Source organism: Nerophis ophidion, linkage group LG13, assembly GCF_033978795.1.
Source record: "Nerophis ophidion isolate RoL-2023_Sa linkage group LG13, RoL_Noph_v1.0, whole genome shotgun sequence".
Classification (NCBI taxonomy): Eukaryota; Metazoa; Chordata; class Actinopteri; order Syngnathiformes; family Syngnathidae; genus Nerophis; species Nerophis ophidion.
The window spans coordinates 6678155-6694181 of record NC_084623.1 but is presented as its reverse complement, the minus strand read 5'-3'; the positions used below and the strand labels follow the sequence as shown (position 1 = coordinate 6694181).

General features: G+C 41.0%; 1 protein-coding gene across 1 annotated transcript in view; it reads left to right on the top strand.

Moving 5' to 3' along the window:
• Positions 1–16027, top strand: part of thsd7ba (thrombospondin, type I, domain containing 7Ba) — a 531947-nt gene that overhangs the window by 383895 nt on the left and 132025 nt on the right. Inside the window, 1 exon segment of the mRNA XM_061918320.1 lies at positions 11615–11881. Coding sequence (XP_061774304.1) covers positions 11615–11881 — 267 coding nt within the window.

Sequence of the window (16027 nt, the reverse complement as noted above, 5' to 3'; positions counted from 1 at the left end):
AAGGAGACAAACAGGAATTGGAAGTGAAAATAAAAGTGCTGGTAAGAAAACATTCCAAAACACAGAAACATAAGTAAACAAAGTATTGATTTGTTTTGGTCTCTGCTGGCATTTATATTATTAGTGTTTGTTTTTTGGGGACGTTGGACTGTCTGTGTGGCAGGGGCTGTACCCGGTGTGTGTGTGTGTGTGTGTGTGTGTGTGTGTGTGTGTATGTGTGTGTGTTGTGGAGGACAGCTGCTTGTTGAAAGAACTGTTGGTTCTGTTGGTTCTGTTGCTGATGTTGTTCTAGCGTGGTATTGGCTGACAGTAACCAGGCAAATGTCACACTATTGATCCTGAGGGTCTCCAGGTGATGGAGCAATCAATCCAATCCAATCCACTTTATTTATATAGCACATTTAAACAACAATAACGTTTCCAAAGTGCTGCACAGCCATGTTAAAAACAATTGTAAAAAAAAAAAAAAAAAATAATAATAATAATAATAATAATAATAATAAATAAATAAAATAAAATAAAATAAAGTATATATATATATATAGTATGCTCCACCAATGACTGAATAAAAAAAAAAAAATAATAAATATAAAACCAATAAAAACAATATAAAAACAAATATGATTAAAAACTATTTTAAAGGGTAAAATCAATTAAAACAGTAAAATAGAAAGGACAACAGAGAACAGAGGACTACACAACTCACGTAGTGTTAAAATCCAAAGAATAAAAGTATGTCTTAAGACGAGACTTAAAACACTCCACTGTGGAAGCAGTTTGAACATGGAGAGGATGATGATGATGATGTAAAAATTTTTTGTTGACAAATTTTCGAAAAATCATCTGTTTTTTCTTATTTTAGTGATAAAGATATTCATTCCGAATACGACAAATGCGTCTCTTCCTGTAATGAACACACCTCGTTATATTGAAGTACGAAACTCAAAACCAGTCAACTTGTCACGTTGTCCATCCATCCATCCATTTTTTACCGCTTATTCCCTTTTGGGGTCGCGGGGGGCGGCTGGCGCCTATCTCAGCTACAATCGGGCGGAAGGCGGGGTGCACCCTGGACAAGTCGCCCTGTCACGTTGTGTAAATGGTAAATAAAAACAGTATTCAATGATTTGCAAATCATTTTAAACCTATATTCAATTAAAGGCCTACTGAAATGAGATTTTCCTATTCAAACTGTATGTATCGGTATCAGTAATTAAGAGTTGGACAATATCGAAATATCGGCAAAAAAAGTCATTATCGGACATCTCTAATAAATACCTTGTTTTTCGCAATATGAGGCGCAGTCAAAATCCTCTCGTTTCCTCTAAAATCGACAGTTCGCCTTATAACCCGCTGTGCCTAATGTACGGCATAATCCTGGTTGTGCTTACCGACCTCGAAGCTATTCTATTTGGTACATGGTGTAATAAGTGTGACCAGTAGATGGCAGTCACACATAAGAGGTATGTGGAAACCGCAGTATGACGCCAGTAAAAAAACACCACAACTTTAAATGTTACTGTGGAGGGCGTGGCCTGCAGGCCTGCCGCGTAACAAGGTGGGCAAGTTGTGACGTTGATTTTGATCATTGAAATTTGGTCATTTTCTCAACCAACCAACGTTGAGTTGAAGGCCTACTGAAATTATATTTTCTTATTCAAACGGGAATAGCAGCTCCATTCTATGTGTCATACTTGATCATTTCGCGATATTGCCGTATTTTTGCTGAAAGGATTTAGTAGAGAACATCGACGATGAAGTTCGCAACTTTCGGTCGCTGATAAAAAAGCATTGCATGTACCGGAAGTAGCAGACGATGTGCGCGAGACGTCACGGGTTGTGGAGCTCCTCACATCTGAACATTCTTTATAATCATGGCCACCAGCAGCGAGAGCGATTCGGACCGAGAAAGCGAGGATGAAAGGTTCGTGGATGAGGAAAGTGAGAGTGAAGGACTAGAAAAAAACAAAAAAAGACGAGCGCAGTGGGAGCAGTTCAGATGTTATTAGACAAATTTACTAGGATCATTCTGAAAATGCCTTATCTGCTTATTGTGTTACTAGTGTTTTAGTGAGATTATATGGTTGTACCTGTACAACCTGAAGGTCGGCCCTGCACCTTTCTTCAGCACCAGTCAACGGGTGATGGTGATGCCCATCTCTGCCCTTCGCAAGGGACCCTCTTCGAAACACGATCTTTCGAAATGATCGCTGCATAATACACTGTACTTTGTGTTTGTGATCCAATCCAACCGTGTTTGCTTGACATCTCTGTTCCATAGTAAAACTTGACTGTCATCTTTCGGGAAAGTAAACAATGAAACACCGGCTGTGTTTGTGTTGCTAAAGCCGGCCGCAATACACCGCTTCCCACCTACAGCTTTCTTCTTTGATGTCTCCATTGTCCATTGAACAAATTGCAATAGATTCAGCGACACATATGTCCAGAATACTGTGGAATTTCGCGATGAAAACAGACGAGCTAATAGCTGGGAACGATGCTGCAACAAAATTCCCTCTACAATGCGTGACGTCACGCGCACGCGTCATCATACCGAGACGTTTTAGCAGGATATTTCGGCGCGAAATTTAAAATTGCAATTTAGTAAACTAAAAAGGCCGTATTGGCATGTGTTGCAATGTTAATATTTCATCATTGATATATAAACTATCAGACTGCGTGGTCGCTAGTAGTGGCTTTCAGTAGGCCTTTAAATAGACTGCAAAGACAAGATATTTAATGCTCCAACTGGTAAATTTTGTTATGTTTTGCAAATGTTTTGCTAATTTGGAATTTGATGCCTGCATTTACAGGCAATGTCGTCCGGAAAAAAAAAAAGTACAGGTATTTTTCAGATGCGGTATACTTTATACTTAATCAATACTGCGGTACTTTATTATTACCGGTAAAACGCACAACCCTTTTTTTAAATTGTATTTCTAGGTTATATATTTTTTTATTATTATATGTTTCAATATTTTTTTTTATGTTTTTTATTTAGGTTGATTGGCAACACTAAATTGGCCCTAGTGTGTGAATGTTGTCTGTCTATCTGTGTTGGCCCTGCGATGAGGTGGCGACTTGTCCAGGGTGTACCCTGCCTTCCGCCCGATTGTAGCTGAGATAGGCGCCAGTGCCCCCCGCCACCCCAAAAGGGAATAAGCGGTAGAAAATGGATGGATGGATGGATGGATGTTTTTTTTTTTTGTTGTATTTTTATGTATGTCCAAAAGCCTGTCCCCCTTAAAATAGTTTAAGAAAAATAAACGTTTTAGCGCCTTGTACAAATGTTTCTGAGTAAAATAATAATAATAATAATAATAATAAATAACCCCGTTTCCATATGAGTTGGGAAATGGTGTTAGATGTAAATATAAACAGAATACAATTATTTGCAAATCCTTTCCAACCCATATTCAGTTGAATATGCTACAAAGACAACATATTTGATGTTCAAACTGCAAATAATCATTAACTGTAGAATTTAATGCCAGCAACACGTGACAAAGAAGTTGGGAAAGGTGGCAATAAATACTGATAAAGTTGAGGAATGCTCATCAAACACTTATTTGGAACATCCCACAGGTGTGCAGGCTAATTGGGAACAGGTGGGTGCCATGATTGGGTATAAAAACAGCTTCCCAAAAAAATGCTCAGTCTTTCACAAGAAAGGATGGGGCGAGGTACACCCCTTTGTCCACAACTGCGTGAGCAAATAGTCAAACAGTTTAAGAACAACGTTTCTCAAAGTCCAATTGCAAGAAATTCAGGGATTTCAACATCTATGGTCCATAATTTCATCAAAAAGTTCAGAGAATCTGGAGAAATCACTCCACGCAAGCGGCATGGCCGGAAACCAACATTGAACGACCGTGACCTTCCATCCCTCAGACGGCACTGTATCAAAAACCCACATCAATCTCTAAAGGATATCACCACATGGGCTCAGGAACACTTCAGAAAACCACTGTCACTAAATACAGTTGGTCGCTACATCTGTAAGTGCAAGTTAAAGCTCTACTATGCAAAGCGAAAGCCATATATCAACAACATCCAGAAATTCTGCCGGCTTCTCTGGGCCCGAGATCATCTAAGATAACACAGTGGTGAACATGCCCTTTCCCAACTACTTTGGCACGTTTTGCAGCCATGAAATACTAAGTTAATTATTATTTGCAACAAAAAAAAAAGTTTATGATTTTGAACATCAAATATGTTGTCTTTGTAGCATATTCAACTGAATATGGGTTGAAAATGATTTGCAAATCATTGTATTCTGTTTATATTTACATCTAACACAATTTCCCAACTCATATGGAAACGGGGTTTGTACAAAAGATGACAGCTTCTCTTCCCATTGATGCTGCCTCCTGAGCTGTCACTCCTCATCAATTTAAACACTTTTTACATTTTGTTGGATAAAAACCCTCAAACAGCGTGCATGGAAATGAATGCTGATTATAGTCATGAGTCATCATTAAGAGCCCCGCATGTCAGTTTCCTTTCAGCGGAAAGAATAATTTAAGATAGTCAGGGAAAGGATTTTGAAATGATATTTTTTTGTCGGAGCTGCTCCTCGACCCACTTATTTTGTTGCCATGGCATGACATTGTTTTGCTACTCAATCATATGTTGATGTATTCTTGATGTATTCTGTCAGAACAAATCAACAAAACTACATGTTTTATAGTCAAAGATGACATTGAATGTATTTGCTTTAATTGAATCTGTGTTTTTGCTTCAGTTTATGAATGCTTGATGCCATTGATTTGACCTGTGTGCATACATCTACTGATACTTGTACATACATCTACTGATACCTAGTCCGGACTCAGTGACCTATTGGATTCACCGGGCGTTTCGGGTCTCTCAACTGGTCATACACCCTCCTACAAGCGACCCAACCGGGGGGGGGGGGTGATCAAATCTCCCGGCTTGTGTCCAGATGACTGCCTAGCTACTATGACTCCAAGGATCTCCTCTTTGGAGCCACAACCATCTTGAGCCATCTTGTGTGGTACTGCAGATGGCGCTCCACTTTCTCTCTCCATCAATGCCCAAACTGCTGAAGGCACTGACCAAGGAACTGGCTGCAAATCCTCCACATCCAACCTCTGCAAGGAAACACCTCTCCAAAAGCGGACCAGTCCTGCATACTTGGAGATCTTCCTCTCGAAGGCTTCTTCCAGGCGATTTTCCCACGGGACTGTAAGGTTTAGACGGATGGCTAGCTACCATGACTCCAAGGAACTCTTCTTTTGAGCCGCAACCATCTCAAAGCCCTTTCCGCCGCTTTGGTGGTACTGCGGATGGCTCTCCTCTTTCTCTCTCCGTCGATGCTCAAATTGCTGAAGGCACTGACCAAGGAACGGGCTGCAAACCCTCCACATCCAACCTCTGCAAGGAAACACCTTGCTCTCCAACCAGCCTGTTGACAGTTGCGGACCAGTCCTGCATACTTGGAGAGTTTCCTCTCGAAGGCTTCTTCCAGGCGATTTTCCCACGGGACTGTCAGGTCCAGACGGATGGCTAGCTACCATGACTCCAAGGCACTCCTCTTTTGAGCCGCAACCATCTCAAAGCCCTTTCCGGCGCTTTGTTGGTACTGCGGATGGCTCTCCTCTTTCTTTCTCCGTCGATGCTCAAATTGCTGAAGGCTCCGACCAAGGAACGGGCTGCAATTCCTCTGCATCTAACCTCTGCAGGGAAACACCTTGTTCTCCAACAAGCCTGTTGACAGTCGCTGACCAGTCCTGCATACTTGGAGAGCTTCCTCTCGAAGGCTTCTTCCAGGCGATTTTCCCACGGGACTGTAAGGTTTAGACGGATGGCTAGCTACCATGACTCCAAGGAACTCTTCTTTTGAGCCGCAACCATCTCAAAGCCCTTTCCGCCGCTTTGGTGGTACTGCGGATGGCTCTCCTCTTTCTCTCTCCGTCGATGCTCAAATTGCTGAAGGCACTGACCAAGGAACTGGCTGCAAACCCTCCACATCCAACCTCTGCAAGGAAACACCTTGCTCTCCAACCAGCCTGTTGACAGTTGCGGACCAGTCCTGCATACTTGGAGAGTTTCCTCTCGAAGGCTTCTTCCAGGCGATTTTCCCACGGGACTGTCAGGTCCAGACGGATGGCTATCTACCATGACTCCAAGGAACTCCTCTTTTGAGCCGCAACCATCTCAAAGCCCTTTCCGGCGGTTTGGTGGTACTGCGGATGGCTCTCCTCTTTCTTTCTCCGTCGATGCTCAAATTGCTGAAGGCTCCGACCAAGGAACGGGCTGCAATTCCTCTGCATCTAACCTCTGCAGGGAAACACCTTGTTCTCCAACAAGCCTGTTGACAGTCGCTGACCAGTCCTGCATACTTGGAGAGCTTCCTCTCGAAGGCTTCTTCCAGGCGATCTTCCCACGGGACTGTCAGGTCCAGACGGATTGCTAGCTACCATGACTCCAAGGAACTCCTCTTTTGAACCGCAACCATCTCAAAGCCCTTTCCGCCGCTTTGTTGGTACTGCGGATGGCTATCCTCTTTCTTTCTCCGTCGATGCTCAAATTGCTGAAGGCTCCGACCAAGGAACGGGCTGCAAATCCTCTGCTTCTAACCTCTGCAGGTTAATACCTTGTTCTCCAACCAACTTGTTGACAGTCGCGGACCAGTCCTGCATACTTGGAGAGCTTCCTCTCGAAGGCTTCTTCCAGGCGATTTTCCCACGGGACTGTCAGGTTTAGACGGATGGCTAGCTACCATGACTCCAAGGAACTCCTCTTTTGAGCCGCAACCATCTCAAAGCCCTTTCCGCCGCTTTGGTGGTACTGCGGATGGCTCTCCTCTTTCTCTCTCCATCAATGCCCAAACTGCTGAAGGCTCTGACCAACGAAAGAGCTACAAATCCTCTGCATCCAACCTCTGCAGGGAAACACCTTGTTCTCCAACAAGCCTGTTGACAGTCGCTGACCAGTGCTGCATACTTGGAGAGCCTCCTCTCGAAGGCTTCTTCCAGGCGATCTTCCCACGGGACTGTCAGGTCCAGACGGATTGCAGTATTAGGTCTCTGCTTTTTGCAGATGATGTGGTCCTGATGGCTTCATCTGGCCGGGATCTTCAGCTTTCACTGAATCGGTTCACAGCCGAGTCTAAAGCGACTGGGGTGGAAATCAGCACCTCCGAGTCCAAGTCCGTGGTTCTCGCCCGGAAAAGCGTGTAGTACCATCTCTGGGTTGAGGAGGAGATCTTGCCCCAGGTGGAGAAGTTTAAGTACCTCAGAGTCTTGTTCACAAGAGGGAAGAATGCATCGTGAGGTCGACAGACGGATCGGTGCGGCGTCCTCAGTAATGCGGACACTGTATCGATCCTTTGTGGTGAAGAAAGAGCTGAGCCGGAAGGCAAAGCTCTCAATTTACCAGTCAATCTATGTTGCCATCCTCACCTATGGTCATGAGCTTTGGGTTATGACCGAAAGGACAAGATCACGGGTACAGGCGGCCGGATTAGATCACAAGATGATTAGATAACAAGTCCCAGCTGGGCAATCTACTCACCTGCCGCTGTCTTCAAGACCGGTCCTTACACACCCCGCTGTGCGGCAGGCCCGCAGGCCACGCCCCCCTCCACAGTAAGATTCTTTAATAAACTCATGACGACAGCGGGTATTATTTGGCCGTGGGCCGTAGTTTGGACACCATTGCTATACATTATAAGTGGTAATGTTTTACAGTGTTTTCAGCAACTTTAAATCGGGTATGCAATAGTTTCCCTCAAAATACGACCGATTTAAGCTTCTGGTACGACAACTTGTGATTCCCCACCTGGCAACACCGTTGACTGGACCTTTTTTTTGTGCCCATAACAACGTTCTGGTATAATTCTGACTCATCCACCCTCGAATTGCTCGAGTTAATTTGGAGGTAAATTGGTTGGTTCCCTGGCTTTGGAGGTATAGTCTGCGTGTGGTCCGTGGGGTGAAGTTCGGGGATTTGGAAAAGCCATCCCAGAGGCTCAATGTAATCCTCCTTCATCCATTCCAAAAGTTTTAATACGCGTTCGTCGTCCCTGTCCGGTTGGAATACCCAATTGTGTCCCGGTTTCGGCCGTCTATGTAAATTTGAAGAATTCGGAGGTTGTCCTCTCTTCTTGTGTTCACTCTGTGCTCTGCACCAGTGGAATAAAGGTTAAAATATAATTGAATTAGGCACTGTACTTGAATTATTCCATTTTATTAGCCACAGAGGTCCAACTACTTTTATGTTGTTGTAATTTAATGCAGACATTACGTTCGCACCATTTACTTCAGAGGACTATGATTCAAAGTGAATTCTTTCTGGACGACATATATGTCTGCAAATATTTGTAATCATTGCCCGGAGTCATGCAAAGTACTCTTTAATTATGCATTGTGAGGAAAAAAATGTATCCCTTGGCATTGGTGATAGGGCAGCGTTTGACTGATGTTTTAATATTGGTCATGACTTTCTTTCAAGCCATCCGTCCGTCCATTTTCTGCCGCTTGTTTCAAAGTAAAATAATTTGGGCGAGCAGAAAATTGAGCTGTACGAATTGATATCATGAACCCTAACGACCGTACTGACTACTCTATTTTCCGTACTATAAGGCGATCTATTTATTTATTTATTTTTCTACAATAACTCTGGTTTTGTTTACCTGCCTCGAAGCAATTTTATTTGCTAAATGGTGTAATGATTATTGTGACCAGTAGATGGCAGTCAAACATAAGAAATACGTGTAGACTGCAATATGATCAATCAATCAATCAATGTTTATTTATATAGCCCCAAATCACAAATGTCTCAAAGGACTGCACAAATCATAACGACTACAACATCCTCGGAAGAACCCACAAAAGGGCAAGGAAAACTCACACCCAGTGGGCAGGGAGAATTCACATCCAGTGGGACGCCAGTGACAATGCTGACTATGAGAAACCTTGGAGAGGACCTCAGATGTGGGCAACCCCCCCCTCTAGGGGACCGAAAGCAATGGATGTCGAGCGGGTCTAACATGATACTGTGAAAGTTCAATCCATAGTGGCTCCAACACAGCCGCGAGAGTTCAGTTCAAGCGGATCCAAGACAGCAGCGAGAGTCCCGTCCACAGGAAACCATCTCAAGCGGAGGCGGATCAGCAGCGTAGAGATGTCCCCAACCGATACAGGCGAGCGGTCCATCCTGGGTCCCGACGAGCGGTCCATCCTGGGTCTCGACTCTGGACAGCCAGTACTTCATCCATGGTCATCGGACCGGACCCCCTCCACAAGGGAGGGGGGGACATAGGAGAGAGAAAAGAAGCGGCAGGTCAACTGGTCTAAAAAGGAGGTCTATTTAAAGGCTAGAGTATACAGATGAGTTTTAAGGTGAGACTTAAATGCTTCTATATATGATGGCAATTATTGTGGTTTGCAGAGGGAAATGACAGCAACAGACACTAGGGTAAGGATGTAAAAAAATGCATTATATATATAGTCAAATTATATATATATATATATATATATATATATATATATATATATATATATATATATATATATATATACATATATATATATATATATATACATATTTTTATATATATATACATATTTATATATGTATAGAACGGTGTGTGAAAAAATCCAAGAGCGTATGAGAGTGACTATGTGTGTAGATTAGCTGTTGAGTGTTACCGTAAATGTTGAATGAGGAAGCAGACAAAACCAAAGAGGGCAACGCAGAAGAGATCCGAGATTCACGTGAGGTCCTTGGGGCAGAGTTAGGCGTCAGAGTCCAGGGGCGAACGAGTAGTCGAGGAACGAGGGAGACAGTCAGAGTCCAGAAGAAGATCCAGGACGAAGTGAGAAGCACAGCTCACTTTCAGGGCGATGGAGGGTAGGTACACCATTGAGAAACTAAGTTCCCGCAAGGATCCTTGGGTCCACTGGTCCTTATGCTGCTTGTCTGATTAGACCCAGGTGCGCTGATAGCAAATTGTCTCCGGCTGCGGGAGAAACAGATTCTGCGTGCACCGTAACAGCAATATGAGTCAAGTAAACAACACCAACAGTTTATATGTTCCATTGAAAATATACAATATTACACACAGCGCTCAAAAATCCATCAAAATGTTTTAGTACGACTTTGGTAAGTAATGAAGCCACACCGCTTGATGGATTGTACTGTGCGTCAACATAGGAGTATTATTATGGTGTGTATTAGGTAAGACATATAATCCGGCGTTTTGTCTGTGCACAAGCAACTTTTCTTACCTTCTGGTACCTGCTGATCTGTATTTGAGATCTGCATAAATACTAGAAAAGTTGCGTGCGTCTGCCTTTGTAGTTTGTGTCGACACCGTAGTCGATAATCTTCTTTTTCTCTATCTTCTTGTTATGGGACATTCATCCTCCGCTGTTGTCATTTCTAATATAAAGTAGTGTAAAGTTTTTACTTATATCTGTCAGTAAACTCGCCATGAAAGCGCTAAAACATACCGGTGTTGTGAGTTTACATTATTCACCCAAGGAACTTTAGTTATTATAGAGTTTCGGTCGGATGGTTTTTCACGGGATACATTTCCGGTGTTGTTGTTGTTTATTATAATATAATGACACTTTTAATGCGACCTATAATCCGGTGCGCATTATTCGTGGAAAAAACTCAAAATAGACCATTCATCGGCAGTGCGCCCTATGGTCCGGAAAATACGGAACTCACATTTTTGATGAAAATGCTGTAAAACATATTAGGATGCATACCATTTTCCACTCATCTTTCAAGACATTGAAGTGTGTACTGGCCAAGCTGTGACGGTACAGTAGGAAGGGGATTCCTATGTTGCGATTTACCTAACACATGAAACGTGACGATTATGGGGTGCAATATTTACTGTAGCCGCTAGATGGAAGTGAAAATGAGAGTTTTGGCAATTCAAACATCAGTTGCTATGGAGTGTGACGCTTTCCATCATTTTCAGCAGACTGCATTGCTCTCACGCAAGATCCACCCAGGAATGGGGGCCATGTAAACCCCTTCCCTTCTGTACTTGTAAGGGTAATTGATAAATAGGCGTATTTTCAGGTTCAAACACTGATAATATATATTAAACAAGACATGAAGCAAGGAATTAAACAGAGACAGGATTAAATTTGGCTCAATTGAGGAGAGACGTCTGGGCTGTACTTTTGTACAGTCTCCACCTCACTCTGGCGAAAGATTGTATGTCTCCTCTTTTACTTGGACTTTCCCTGGTTACATGGCATCGCCTTTGGTTACAGAACAGTTCAAAGAAAACGTCGTAAACAGTTCACAGAAAAGGTCGTAAAACAGCTCAAAGAAGAAGTCCCTGGAGGGGAGTCAGGTCCTGCTTCTTCTTCGCTTTGTAGATCTCGGGTCAAGATACAATACATGAGAGACACAGAACACATTCATGTTGCTTCCCATCCTACAAACCTTCTGCCTTACAAGCCTTCTGCTTAGTAAGAACAAAATTTGGCTTTGGATACATTTATTCTGACACTTACCCTAAAGACTTCAAACTACTAACCCGCACAATCCTCTGTGATGACGTTTTTTTTATTTTATTTGTTACAAATGATCTTTTCTGTCATTTTGTCGTCCCTTCCAGGTCGTAGTAAAAAGAAGGAGCAGTGCCTGGATGAGGCGTTATACCCGCTGGAGGAGAAAGAGGCCTGTCCCTGCGAGGAGTACCTGTCCCAACCCTTTGGCAACTGGTCCGACTGCATCCTTGACGAACCTTCGACTCCGGACTCCCTGCAGAGTTGGATGAGCTCCCGGGAGGTGAAGGAGTGCGGTCAAGGCCTGCGCTACACAGCCGTGGCCTGCCTTGACCAACGGGGAGGTCTGGTCGAGCCCACGCTGTGCACAAAGCAGGGTAAGGGTTCAACCACATTCATGGCAGATAGTCTCCACACAAAAAAAGAAGCAATGTTTTACAATGAATGCTTTAAAACCCACACAAAAACATGAAGGTCAAATTGTTGTGTGTATTTTTGCACCCCCAAATTGAACTCAATTTTAGATTGCCCAAGCCTAACCCCTAGGAAGACCTGGAACCTTCTTGGTATTTTTTATATTTGTTTTTTGCATTTGAAGATGACATCATGTTCATTTGAAAAGATACTGAAAATATAGCCACAGTAAGTGTAAAATAATTAACCTCTAATAAAGTTATTAGCATGAGATATTAAGTGAGTATACACTGGAGTTCCCCGGGACCCTTTGGTCCCCCATTGGCTCCCTACTGTAATGACCGTTTTTCCATATACTGCGAATGTGTTCATTTATAATATTTGTTACATGAATTCAAGCAGTTCCCTTGGAAATACGCGCAGATCCTATTAAAGGTGTAATTCCACCCCTCAACCACTAGATACCGCCAGAGTACCATAGAGTACTGTAGATTCATGTTAGACGCATAGTTGCTTTAAATTTGCTAACAATTTATACAGTCGTGGTCAAAATTTTACATAACACTTGTAAAGAACATAATTCCATGGCTGTCTTGAGTTTCCAATCATTTCTAAAATCCAGAAATCCAGTTTTTTTTAAGTAATATCGATTAGCGGTAGAAAATGGATGTATGGATAGACATTAATCAGAGTTGCTTATCTATGTTAATGGAGGAATGTAGTTAATCATAGAACTGGCACCCAGTGTTCTTAAAAAAGAATAGATTTTGAATCAAGAATTGTTTCGAATGGAGAATTGATTCAGAATCGAATTGTTACAGCCAAGAATTGAATCAAATCAAAGAATTGGCACCCAGTTTTCTTAAAAAAGTATAGATTTTGAATCAATAATTGTTTCGAATGGAGGAATTGATTCAGAATCGAATTGTTACAGCCAAGAATTGGATCAAATCAAAGAACTGGCAGCCAGTTTTCTTAAAAATGTATAGATTTGGAATCGAGAATTTTTTTAATCAAGAATTGATTCGAATCAAATTGTTACACACAAAAACGAATCATAGAACTGGCACCCAGTGTTCTTAAACTTATAGATTTTGAATCAAGAATTGTTTCAAATGGATGATTGATACAGAACCGAATCGTTACACCCAAGAAACGAATCGATTCAGAGTACTGGCACCCAGTGTTCTTAAAAAAGTATAGATTTTGAATCGAGAATTGTATCGAATCGAGAATTGATTGGGAATCAAATCTTTACACCGAAAAATAGAATCGAATCATAAAACTGGCCCCCAGTGTTCTTGAAAAAATATAGATTTGGAATCGAGAATTGATTCGGAATCAAACTCTTACACCCAAGAATCGAATGGAATCGAACCGTGCGGTGCCCAAATAAATAATATTCAGTGCAGCATCAGTACTTTAGTTCTAGTTTGCGGCACAGGAGACTAACAACAGAGAAGAGTTTGTCCAATTCCGATAAATGATTCAAAATCAAAACCAAATCATAGATATGGCTCCCAGTGTTCTTAAAAAAGTATAGATTTGGAATCATGAATTGTTTCGAATAAAGAATTGATTCAAAACCTAATTGTTACACCCAAGAATCGAATTGAATCATAGAACTGGCACCCAGTGTTCTTAAAAAAGTATAGATTCTGAATCAAGAATTGTTTGAAATCGAGAATTGATTCGATATTGAATCGTTACACCCAAAAATCACATCAAATCATAGAACTGGCACCCAGTGTTCTTAAAAAAGTGTAGATTTGCAATCGAGAATTGTTTTGAATCGAGAATTGATTCAGAATCGAATCATTACACCCAAGAAACAAATAGATACAGAGTACTAGCACCCAGTGTTCTTAAAAAAGTGTAGATTTGGAATCGAGAATTGTTTTGAATCGAGAATTGATTCAGAATCGAATGATTACACCCAGGAAACAAATAGATACAGAGTACTAGCACCCAGTGTTCTTAAAAAAAGCATAGATTTTGAATCCACAATTGTTTCAAATCGAGAATTGATTGGGAATCAAATCTTTACACCCAAAAATAGAATTGAATCATAGAACTGGCACCCATTGTTCTTAAAAAAGTATAGATTCTGAATCAAGAATTGTTTGAAATCGAGAATTGATTCGATATTGAGTCGTTACACCCAAAAATCACATCAAACCATAGAACTGGCACCCAGTGTTCTTAAAAAAGTGTAGATTTGCAATCGAGAATTGTTTGGAATCGAGAATTGATTCAGAATCGAATCATTGCACCCAAGAAACAAATAGATACAGAGTACTAGCAGCCAGTGTTCTTAAAAAAAGCCTAGATTTTGAATCCACAATTGTTTCAAATCGAGAATTGATTGGGAATCAAATCTTTACACCCAAGAATCGAATTGAATCATAGAACTGTCACCCAGTGTTCTTAATAAAGTATAGATTCTGAATCAAGAATTGTTTGAAATCGAGAATTGATTCGATATTGAATCGTTACACCCAAAAATCACATCAAATCATAAAACTGGCACCCAGTCTTCTTAAAAAAAGTACAGATTTGGAATCGAGAATTGTTTTGAATCAAGAATTGATTCAAAACCTAATTGTTACACCCAAGAATCGAATTGAATCATAGAACTGGCACCCAGTGTTCTTAAAAAAGTATAGATTCTGAATCAAGAATTGTTTGAAATCGAGAATTGATTCGATATCGAATCGTTACACCCAAAAATCACATCAAATCATAGAACTGGCACCCAGTGTTCTTAAAAAAGTGTAGATTTGGAATCGAGAATTGTTTTGAATCGAGAATTGATTCAGAATCGAATCATTGCACCCAAGAAACAAATAGATACAGAGTACTAGCACCCAGTGTTCTTAAAAAAGCGTAGATTTTGAATCCACAATTGTTTCGAATCGAGAATTGATTGGGAATCAAATCTTTACACCCAAGAATAGAATTGAATCACAGAACTGGCACCCAGTGTTCTGGAAAAAATATAGATTTGGAATCGAGAATTGATTCGGAATCAAATCGATACACCCAAGAATCGAATGGAATCGAACCATACGGTGCCCAAAGAAATAATATACATAGTTACTCAGTGCAGCATCAGTACTTTAGTTCTAGTTTGCGGCACAGGAGACTAACAACAGAGAAGAGTTTGTCCAATTCTTAATCAACTTAAACATTTAACAAAAAAAAGGTTTAAAACATGCAGCTTGCGAAAGACAACATTATTTTCAGTTTTCTGAAATGACTTGAGGACTTTTTAAAAATCCTGACCAGAGTTGCCAAATTTTCTTTTTTTTTCCCCCGGGACCTCTGTTCACGTGTGGACATAAGGCCAAATTGCACATAAAATATAGATAGTGGCCCAGCAATAAGCAATGCATTGTGTCCTTTTAAAACCTGCGTTACCCCCAATATTCGAATGAAATCATAGGACTGGAATCCATTCTTATTAAAAAAGTATAGCTTTTGAATCGAAAACTGTTTCGAATTGAGAATTGATTTGGAATCGAATAGTTACACCCAATAATCAAATTGAATCAAAGAACTGGCACCCAGTGTTCTTAAAAAAGCATAGATTTTGAATCGAGAATTTTTTAGAACCGATAATTGATTCAGAATCGAATCGTTACACTCAAAGATCAAATCAAATCATAGATATGGCTCCCAGTGTTCTTAAAAAAGTATAGATTTTGAATCAAGAATTGTTTCGAATAAAGAATTGATTCAAAACCTAATTGTTACACCCAAGAATCGAATTGAATCATAGAACTGGCACCCAGTGTTCTTAAAAAAGTATAGATTCTGAATCAAGAATTGTTTGAAATCGAGAATTGATTCGATATCGAATCGTTACACCCAAAAATCACATCAAATCATAGAACTGGCACCCAGTGTTCTTAAAAAAGTGTAGATTTGGAATCGAGAATTGTTTTGAATCGAGAATTGATTCAGAATCGAATCATTACACCCAGGAAACAAATAGATACAGAGTACTAGCACCCAGTGTTCTTAAAAAAGCATAGATTTTGAATCCACAATTGTTTCGAATCGAGAATTGAATCGGAATCAAATCTTTACACCCAAGAGTAGAATTG